The 10,803-nt window shown below is 42.5% G+C and overlaps 1 protein-coding gene across 2 annotated transcripts; it reads right to left on the reverse strand.

The window, feature by feature from the left end:
• On the reverse strand, positions 1-10,563 carry LOC125508937 (tropinone reductase-like 3). Of its 2 annotated transcripts, XM_048673751.1 has the most exons (6): positions 10,303-10,563; positions 10,102-10,218; positions 8,598-8,732; positions 8,383-8,508; positions 6,501-6,602; positions 1-466 (listed from the first exon to the last, which is right to left on the reverse strand). In XM_048673751.1, exons 1-6 carry the CDS (start codon positions 10,432-10,434, stop codon positions 317-319), a joined length of 762 nt encoding a protein of 253 aa, XP_048529708.1. In that variant the 5' UTR covers positions 10,435-10,563; the 3' UTR covers positions 1-316. The 2 variants fall into 2 exon arrangements, with proteins under 2 accessions (XP_048529708.1, XP_048529709.1); XM_048673752.1 differs by lacking the exon at positions 6,501-6,602.
• Between the last annotated feature and the right edge of the window lie 240 nt (positions 10,564-10,803).

Below are 10,803 nucleotides of genomic sequence, written 5' to 3' on the forward strand. Positions count from 1 at the left end.
TACAGCAATTCAACCTGCAATGTTTCATTGGCTCAAAATAATCACTAAACCGCTGAAAAACTGAAACCCCAAATAAAATGCTGCGGCATACTCTGTCACTTCACCGCAATTCCTATACATGCACACAGGTTATACAAAAATACATGTTCGGACCACAGACTATCATTCGTCCTTGCTGTATGGTGCCCCAACATCAAATTTATTACACTGCATCTTGTTTATATCTAAGCGTGCTTGAAATGTTGTATACTAGACCTACTAGTATCACTATATTTATTGATCATGACACTGTAGCTGATTGACCCTCAAAACTTATCTATAGTCTTGATTGTGTTCCTCCAGCAACAACAATTGTTTCAGCTGTAATGAAGGATGAATCGTCGGATGCCAGGAAAGCGGCAGCTGAAGCCATGTCTTCCACGCTACCCAATCTCTTAAGTATGCTCCTCTCGATAAGTTCATTTCTCTGTAGAATTATTTGGTTAGGTACATATACATGCATGGAAGAAAACATACATTCAATTTACTTGGTGGTACAGCTACAGCTATTCAGACAACAATATTGTTCTGAAATAGCTTGCATTCGTAAGAACCTAATTTATGACTGAGAAGAGCAGTGCCATGTGTAAGATGACAAAAGCACTAGGATAACAGTGAACATCAAAGAAATTAAGAATCTAGAAGAACCTGGCCATTTAAAATCTAAGCAGTCTTAGAAAGAACTACCAAAGTACCAAGATGGACAATATCAAATTGATATTGCTAGATTTTTCATAAAATATAATATATATTTTTATATTGTATTTGTTTGAAACAGCATTTTTTTAAAGATCAACTTGTTACCGTACTAGAAAGACCAACTGAATGCAAGATATGAGTGAGTACTTAAAGTAAAATAAAAATAATGAATTTCTGGCAGATTGAAAGAAAAACAATGCATTAGCTAATTGAAATCGCCATATTAATAATCATATTGACTATGGCATATATAGTTACAATTGCCATCCATGAATATGTAACACATCTGATAACTAACTACCCATGATTGAGAAAGTACAAAGATCAATTTAATAACACTAATCTTTTGAAGTGGGAGATTGTGGTAAAAGTCTCACACTGGTCGAGGGTCCTTAAACTCTCAAGATAGCTTTTTGGTATGAGAAGACCCACTACAACCATACAGTGTTTCTACTTTCTGCCCATTGGATTGGTTCTCCAACTTCCCGTGATGTGTCAATGACTCGATGGCAGACCATAACAAAGCCTGCTAATTATACGATGATAAGTGAGCAAGGAACGGGTCATTGCATCATAGCCGGTTCGAAGCCCAGGTAAAGAAGGAGGGTCATGATCGAGCCAATGTCAAAACTCAACCACCCTTATGGAGATGAAACCCAGAAGTACATTGTTGGGGCATAACCATCTTACCGACGAGCCATATTGGAACCCAAGTGTGCTGTTAAATGGGCAAGCCCCCCCTCCCCCCGTTGATGGGCCGTATCTTGATTTTGATCTAGTGATAAGCGAGCACGGACCGGGTCGTCGCATCCTTAGTGCCGCGCTACATCAACGCCAAGGGTCTTCGCATTTGACTCGACGAATGCGAAGGGTAAGGAAGCTAGCCGAGCCTAGTAGGACCTGCATAGGTAGCTAGAACGTAGGGTCCCTGACTAGTAAGCTATGGGAGTTAGTTGATACAGCCGTGAGGAGAGGTATTGATATCCTGCGCGTTCAAGAAACCAAATGGAAGGGACAAAAGGCGAAGGAGGTGAAGGGTACCGGCTTCAAGCTGTGGTACATGGGGACAACTACAAACATAAATGGAGTAGGTATCTTTGATCAACAAGAGCTTCAAGTATGGAGTGGTAGATGCCAAGAGACAAGGGGACCGGATTATCCTGGTCAAACTGGTTGTTGAGGACTTAGTGCTCAATGTTATCAACTCATATGCCCCACAAGTGGGCCACAATGAGAACACCAAGAGGGAGTTTAGGAAGGCCTGAGGACATGGTTAGGAGTGTGCCTATTGGCTAGAAGCTCTTCATCGGAGGAGACCTCAATGGCCATGTGGGTACATCTAACACAAGTTTTGAAGGAGTGCATGGGGGCCTTGGTTATGGCAGTAGGAATCAAGAAGGATAGGATGTCTTAAGCTTCGCTTTAGCCTACGACATGATCATAGCTAACACCCTCTTTCGAAAGAGAGAATCCCATCTAGTGACTTGTAGTGGTGGTCAACGCTCTAGCCAGATTGATTTCATCCTCTCGAGAAGAGAAGACAGACGTGTTTTTGCCTAGATTGTAAGGTGATACCTAAAGAGAGTGTTGTCCCACGACATAAGCTTGTGCTGGCTGACTTCTGCTTTCGGATATCTGTCCGGCGGAATAAGTGCGCCAAAGTCGCTAGAACAAAGTGGTGGAAGCTCAAGGGGAGGCAACTCAGGCTTTCAAGGAGGGGGTTATTAAGGAGGGCTCTTGGGAGGAAGGAGGTCATGCAAACAATAGGTGGATGAAGATGGCAACTTGAGTTCGAAAGGTGGCTTTAGAGGAGTTTGAGGTGAAGAGGGGGAGTAGAAGCGAAGCGAAGGTTACCTAGTGGTGGAACAATGATGTCCAAAAGGCTATTAAGGAGAAGAAAGAATGTTCGCCTACACCTGGATAGGAGTGCAGACAACATATAGAAGTACAAGGTGACAAAGAGACCACAAAGCGAGCTGTGAGTGAAGCAATGGGTCGGGCCTCTTTCAGCGTTTAAACATGAGGGAAGCGAAAGGGACAACTACAAGGAAGATGGGGAATGTCAACCAAGTCAAATGCATCAAGAATGGAACAAGTCAACTTCTGGTTAAGGACAAGGAGATCAAGAATAGAGGGCGAGAGTACTTCAACAAACTGTTCAATGGAGAGAATGAGAGCTCAGCCATTGAGTTGGACGACTCCTTTGATGATACTGAAAGTGCATGTAGCCCCTAAGTGTGGTTTTGGTAATTAATGACAATCTCTATGGACTAATGCTTTCATGGAGATATATTTGAAGGAATATTCCATAGGTGGTACCTTAAGGATATTGGATGGATTCAAGGATGATTGCCATAAAGATGAAGATATGCTCTAAGATTTGGTATTGAATGACAATTCATATGGAGCATCAAGTGCATTGTATCCTGCATGAAGAACTGTTCCATAGTGATGCATGAAGCATATTGGTTTGATTTGGGAAGAGTTCCATCAAAAGACTCACGTAGAGATCATCATGGTATCCCTCTCTGCTTACCTCGTCCCCAGGGAAATCTCTCCAGACACATCGTCCGCATGGGCCTCCTCTCCAGACACATCGTCCGCATGGGCTTCCTCTCCAGACACATCGTCCGCATGGGCCTCCTGACCTCCGTGCACACGAGGTCGAGTGTTAAACTCTCTAGATGCCCCATGCGCATGGGGTCCCTGGCCCCATGCCCACGGCCAGGGCCTAGGGTTTTACTCTTGGGGTCTCATGTCCAGTGAGGTTACCAGTTGGTCTTTTTGGAGATATCTATTGAAGCCATCAAGATCGATCTCTATGCGTAACCAAATATGATCAAGGTGGAGTTCATTGGAGGATATCAAAGGTTGACATATTTGAGCTTATAAGGATCAAGGACTTTAGAGAATTATTTAAGGAAGAATTCAAGTTATGGTTATAAGACAAGAACATGTTGGGTTTGTGTGTTGGGTTTTGGTTGATCAAGTCTTGAAGCAAGCTACTAGAGTGAATAATTCATTGTGCCTCTCAAGAGATTGTGATAGAGCATTTAGAAGAGCAAGTGATGACCAATATGATGTCCATGGTGAAACTTGATATGGTCATGAAAGAATCTTTGGTGATCTAGTCTTGAAGCAATGAAGCGAAATAAAAAGTTCATTGTGACTTTTAAAAACCAAGATGGAGCATGACTAAAGATGTTAGTTGACCAAGATGAAGCTAGAAGATTGAATACTAGATGGTCAATACACAAGCGCAACCAATGTACCGCATGGCATCTAGTGATCTAGTGGTATGGTAAGTAATTGTGAATTGCGCTTTGTGAACAATCACATGCTATATGTTTGTTATGTCTATGTGGGTTAGGTGTTTCTCATGGGCTTGTGTCAAAAGAAAGATTTCAAGTAGCCTATGTAAGGATGACATCAAGTGGTGATGGTCATTGAGAAGTGCAAGTGCAAGATGAGCGACATCAAGTGGTGATGGTCATTGAAAGGTGCAAGTGCAAGATGAGCATCTGGAGATTACATGCTTTGAAGCTTGCGGTCCACCTCGTGATAATGTACATGTGAAGATGTGCTTAAGTGAAGGCTTCCCTCACTGCAATCGGGGGAAGCAATTCAAGTATCTTCACCAAGTGATTGTGGTCAAGAAAAGGATTTCAACTTGAGGCAAACATTAATGTCCTTATCAAGCTGAAGCAGAATGCGCAAGGCAAAGGTATAACTTAGCTAGGTTTCCCTAGTTTTACCGGTCTCATGGGGCTTGGCGGGAGACCGGATTATAGGTTTGATAGCCGTACTATCAAGAGGGACTTTCGGGCGAGTAGCTTGATCACGTCGTATGTAGAGGGCTCAAACCTTCGCATTTTTGCATCATTCTTTATTTCTAATCTTGGGTGGTTCTTTATCTGTAGACCTTGGGCTTGTCCATAGCTTTAAAACAAGCCCAAGATCATCAAAATCAGAGTTCGTATGACTTATGCATGTTTAGGTTTCTGTTGTAGGCTGTTTCTGGGTAGGCCATGCGCACGGGGTCTCCCGTGCCCACGGGCTTGTACCATGCCCACGGGGCCCATGGGCACGGGGTGTCCAGAGAAGGTCTGTTTGAGCCAAACAGCTAGTTTTTGGGAGTTGGCTCTTTAAGGGCTCTTCTTCCCCACCGGTTTGGGTGCCATTCATACATGTTTTTACCACTCTTCTGAGCCACAAATCACCTCCCCCAAACCCTTATCTCCCCTCTATGTGAAGGGGGGTTTGTGGATGGCTCTTGGAGTCATTTGTTGATCTCCTCCATTGATTCCCCTCTATCTCCTAATTTCTTGAGTTGCGTCTTGTGAGACTGAGAGAGTGAGTTGAGCATCTGTTGCTTGACCTAGCTTTGCATTGTTGCATTGGTTTGAGCTCCCCCATATGGTGTTCCAATTAAAATAGGACTACACCAAGGGTCAACGTTGAGCGCTTATCTTTTTGCTTTGGTGATGATGAGCTCACAATATACAAGGAGATATCCCATGGAGTATACTCTTTGCGGATGATGCGGTGCTAGTCAACGATAGTCTGAAGGGGGTTAATAATATAAAGTAAAGAGCCGCAGAAACCGACTTTGGAATCGAAAGGTTTTAGGATTAGTAGAACTGAAATTGAGTACATGAGATGCAGTTTTAGGCTTAGTAGAACTAAAACTGAGTACATGAGAAGCAGTTTCAGTACTACTAGGCATGAGGAGGAGGTTAGCTTTGATGGGCAGGTGGTACCTCAGAAGGCAACCTTTCGACATTTGGAGCCAATGTTGTAGGGGCAAGTGGTACCTCAGAAGGCAACCTTTCGACATTTGGAGCCAATGTTGTAGAGGGATGGTGATATCGATGAAGATGTGAGCCATCGAATCAAAGCTGGATGGATAAAGTGGCGGCAAGCTTCTGGTGTCCTCTGTGACAAGAGGGTGCGAGAAAAGCTAAAAGGCAGGTTCTATAGGATAGCGATTCGACATGCGATGTTGTATGGCACTGAATGTTGGCCAACTAAAAGGCGACATGTCCAGCAGTTCGGTGTAGCAGAGATGCACATGTTGAGATGGATATGTGGCCACACAAGAAAGGATTGGGTCTGAAATGATGATATACGTGTTAGAGTTGGGGTAGCACCGATTGGAGATAAGCTTGTGCAACATCGTTTGAGATGATTTGGACGTTAAACCTACAGCATGCTAATTATATTTCTGTAAGGAATGAGTTGTGTTTTTTAAATCTCTTGTTCATTCTGTGTCTTAACTGTACCATTTTTCTGAGTGCTCCCTTGCTTTCAGAGATTTGACAGAGGTCATTCCATGTGTAAAGTAAAAATAGTGCCTTCACGTTTTTCAACAGTAATGTTAGTTATAATGTTATCCCATGTTGGCAATAGTTGCTGCACAATTTGAACTTTTTTCAAAATATAAAGTTTATCTACTTTCTTGTTCGTAAAAAACTAATTGCAGTATAGTTGGGAAACATAATAATTCATGAGAAAATCAGTGTATTTATATGTGCAGGCTTTTGCTTTCTATGTATAAGCCTGTGTCAGCAGTACAAGGCAGCAAATGTGTGGCTAGTAATGAATCTTATTCATCAAGAAACTTTCAAAATGTACAATTGCCCTCTTGATTCACTTTTCCTTGCAAGTGATGTAGGGTCTTGCCTCTTTGTTATGAGTATGACCAACCAGATATACCAACATATACAAGAAAAGGAGCATGATGGATATCAGAAATTACTCACGATGGTCTCATTAGTTGTGAGGAAACCAGCAAAGCGTGTAGGAACAAACCCAGGAGCTATACAGTTAACACGGGTATTTGGGCCCATCTCAGTAGCAAGAGCCTGGACAAGGATACATATATGGACAGAGTCAGTGGAGAAAATTCCTCTTCAGGTGTAAAACAATGTATATCCTGACAGTTTAAGGCCTCCTTTGCTTTAGAGGAATTTCATAGGAATTCTAGAGGATAGGATTTTTATAGGATTTTTTCCTTTAAAGCCCTTTGGTTCATAGGAATGGATTCCTATTCCTACATAGGATTGGTTCCTATCCTCCACATTTCATAGGAAAATAAAAAAGAGCCTAGACTCAATGGAAAAATTCCTTTGATGTCAACCAAATGACATCTTGTTTCCTATTCCTACTCATAGGATTTGAGATACATGTCATCTCATTTCCTACAAGATTCCTATTCCTATGATAATCCTATCCTATGAACCAAAAGAGGCCTAAGGGGAAAAGCATATGTGCACTTATGGGTGACTGCATACGAACTTGAAAGTCACACTTATGCACCCTACAACAAATATCAAAAAAATGATGTGCAGCAAGCGCACATGCAAAAAGAAGTGCACAAATATTATCTTATGTGCATGGGTGCAAAAAAAAACAGAAAATTGTGCTACTTATTATTAGTCTTATTTGTTTGTATGTGCGCACTTTTTGCAAGTGCAAATGTTTTACTTGCTGCACATAATTTTTCTCAGATTTTTTTAAGATGCACAACTAGGCAATTCAAGATCATGTGCACACATGCATAAGTTGTCACATGTACATAAAATCCACAATTAACAATAAAATATGGTCACAAAGTTACAACATGAATACCCAGTGATGGGAATAAACCGCCTTGTAATACAACTTCAGCTGTCATGAAAGTTTACAATGTTCTGTTAGATGGCTATCTGGTACTCTAAACTGTAGATGTGCAACATCTAACCATATGTGTGAATGCAAGATTCATCATGCTAATCTATTGAACTCTATCGAGCTTGCGCATCAGTGCACACATTCGTAGACACTAAATTACAGTTAGGCGTTTGCCAGATGTGAATCACTGAATCTGATTAATTGTGCACTTAAAAGTATAGCTCAATTCATAAGCATGTCTGTAGTGTGTAAGGATTTGGAGGGAACCTAGAATCGAACTCGAAAACTTTCTCAAGGTGACAAGTGACAACATCCAATCGCTTATTTATAGCCACAAAATTCCAGTTCCCGGGTTTTCAAAGTGTAAATTTTATGAGCTTGTTATTACAAGATAATTTTGCTTAATTTGTAGGAGCATCCCCCCACCCTGTCAGTGGTAGCTTTGCTTTCCGAAGACGAAGTGGCACCACATACAGGCAGCATGTCTCATGATGAGATAAATTTCATATAAAATTGTGGATTACCTATATATATGCTCTCCCCTGAAGCAAGTCCATCAATTAACTTGCCTAGGACAAATATATTCCTATATACAATATATTTATCAAGATAAATAGTCCTTCCATTTCGCTATATCTATCCATGAAAGCAAGAGTCATCATCAAAACGTCTGTCCATTCAGCGAACCAAGAGCAGTTCTTACAACGCTTCTACTCTCCACCCCTGCTTAAATGCTTTGAAGAGGTTAGGTCATAGGTGGTTCCGGTATGGTCTTTCAATGGGTTATTAAGAAGTCATTTCTCAGTAAGTCGATGCTTCCATGGTCTATGCAAAAACGTCTTACATTAAGTTACAGAGGGAGTATATCGAAATGAAGTGAGTATTAACCACACTAACACACAATTCTTTACAATTTTGATATGAATCAATACGCGTGCACTAACACAACAATCACAAAGGATTAGCATATACCTTCGTGAGACCAAAAAGGGCAGTCTTTGTAACACCATACATCGTTAAAGCTGCATCAGGATTATAGCCAGCAATTGAAGAAATTAGTATCACAGATGATCCCTTCCTCAAATGTGGTGCGGCGTCCTAACATAAGGAAAATGGGAAGTGATTACTTGTGCGACAGTTATTTATAGAACATGTAAATTAGGATTTAGAATGCAGCATTAATTCACCTGAAGTAGAAGAATAGAAGCTTTGACATTAATATCCCATAGCTTGTCAAGAACTGACTCTTTCATCTCTAGTATGCTATCCACAGAAGGATTTGCAGCGGCATTGGAGACAACAATATCAATATGTCCGAAATTCTGCAGTAACATAATTATTATTTTTTTGTCATGGACCAGCCCTGTACTGGGGCAGGATCACCCTGATGTTGATGCTAAGAGAAGACATAAATAGCAAGGGCGAGAGATGGAAATGAGACTGCTTTATATTGATCTTCAGACCCTGTGGGGTTGTGTCACAAACTGGTGCTGTGATTCAGGTCGCTATCTGTAGATCCGTGTCACATGCTGGTAACGTGATTCAGGTCAATATCTGTGGGGATGTGTCAATTTATAAAGCCTTCTACTGTAATGGTATTGCATATCAAATGAGAGTACAAATATCCGCTCCCCAATTCTTATTTCTTCTTTCTTCTTCCCCAAACTAACTCTCTTATATCCTAAATCCATGTTCTATCCACCTAAAAAATTCCCCATTCTATCTCCAGGGACATTACAACTTTTTTACTACCACAATCATTTCAATACTACCTGGCTGCAATAATCATAAGTATACATGCAGATGCAGTAAAGTATTTCAGATATGAGCACAAACTATCAGCTCGTAATTGTGGTAAGATAAAAAAAACAGTTCAGATGCACCCAAAATGAAATGCTAACCATGAACTCTTCCTACATCATTAGACGCAGAGAAATATAAGTAGGACTAAGCAGCAACAAAAATAATACAGCGATCGCCATAGTTGTGGATACACATGTACTGCTCTCCAAATGAGAGCTCTGGTTTCAAAAGAAAACAGTTTTATTCAGAATGGATACTGCTACAGCGCGACAGCCGTATCGCGCAACACCCACTGGTCCTTCCATGTTAACCACGTTTCCATCACAAACACAAACACATGGCCGCAACACGCAATCAAATGGCCAGCAGCGTGTCACATTTCAAGCCTCCAAGCTGAACATTCGCGCCCTACTGGCCCTCTTTGTTTCAACTTCAGTTGGCTTCGAATCACCTGTGGATTTGCTTCACTGAAGTACACTTGGACGTGCTTCAGGCAATTACACTGAAAATGGCCTGAATCCAGCTCCAGCTTCAATGGCAAGCTGATTCCAAATAGCTGTTTGTTTCAGCTTCTGATTTTTCGCCTAAAGCTGAAACAAACAGGGTCGCAGAATAGCAGTTTCGCCCTCTCCTATTTTGTCTAACAGCCAACAAGAATGGTATGCAGAATTTGGTCAACATTTGGGAACAACTCACAGTCTAGTAAACCAACACCTCACCCGGGCCGAAATTCCACTGTAGAGTGCCGATCTATTTAAAATCGCAGCTCCCAAGTAACGAATCTGACAACGTTGTAACCCAAGAGCCCCAGGCCCCAGCACTGTCAAAGGAAATCTCTCACCCTACCACCACCACCACCGAACTAAGAACAGACAGCCTAAATCTCACCTTGACGGCCGTGCCGATGAGGTGCTTGCGCTGCTCGGCGTTGGAGACGTGGCAGACGGCCCCGACCACGGTGATCCCCTTTGCTCTGAGGCCCTCCACCGCCTCGTCCACGTTTTTCTGCGGCGCCAAGAAACCACTCGATCAGAGAAAGCAAACCACACGGCCGACGCAATCGAGACCCCAGGAGGGGTGTGGCTGGACCTGCTTGCGGGAGGAGATGACGACCGCGGCGCCCTCCAGGCCGAGGCGCTCGGCGATTGCGAGGCCGATGCCCTGCGTGGAAGCCGTCACGACGGCCACCTTCCCCTCCAGACGCCGGCACTTGACATCCATCGCCGGCCTCGCCGTGTTTCCTTTGCTACGCGCCGCTGTCTTTTCCCGATGGAAGCGTGCGTTGATGTGAGAGAAGACGCGGCGATGGAAGCAAGGCAAGTAGAGCGGCGTGCCGCATATCCGCTTCGACCGGCGACCCGTGCGCTCGCTTATCTGGACACTGGAGCGTGGGCCCGGGCAAGGAGTAGCAAACTGTATGTCGCCAACAATTTTCATGCGTGAGTCACGCTGACAGTGTGAAAAATAATAAAATACTACTCTCTCTAGGCCTAATTACTTGTCGTAGAAATAGATAAAAATGAGTGTGTTTAGATTTTAGAACTAAAATATATTTAGATACATTCATTTTCGTGACAAATAATTTCAGAT

Source organism: Triticum urartu, chromosome 5 (assembly GCF_003073215.2).
Source record: "Triticum urartu cultivar G1812 chromosome 5, Tu2.1, whole genome shotgun sequence".
Taxonomy (NCBI): domain Eukaryota; kingdom Viridiplantae; phylum Streptophyta; class Magnoliopsida; order Poales; family Poaceae; genus Triticum; species Triticum urartu.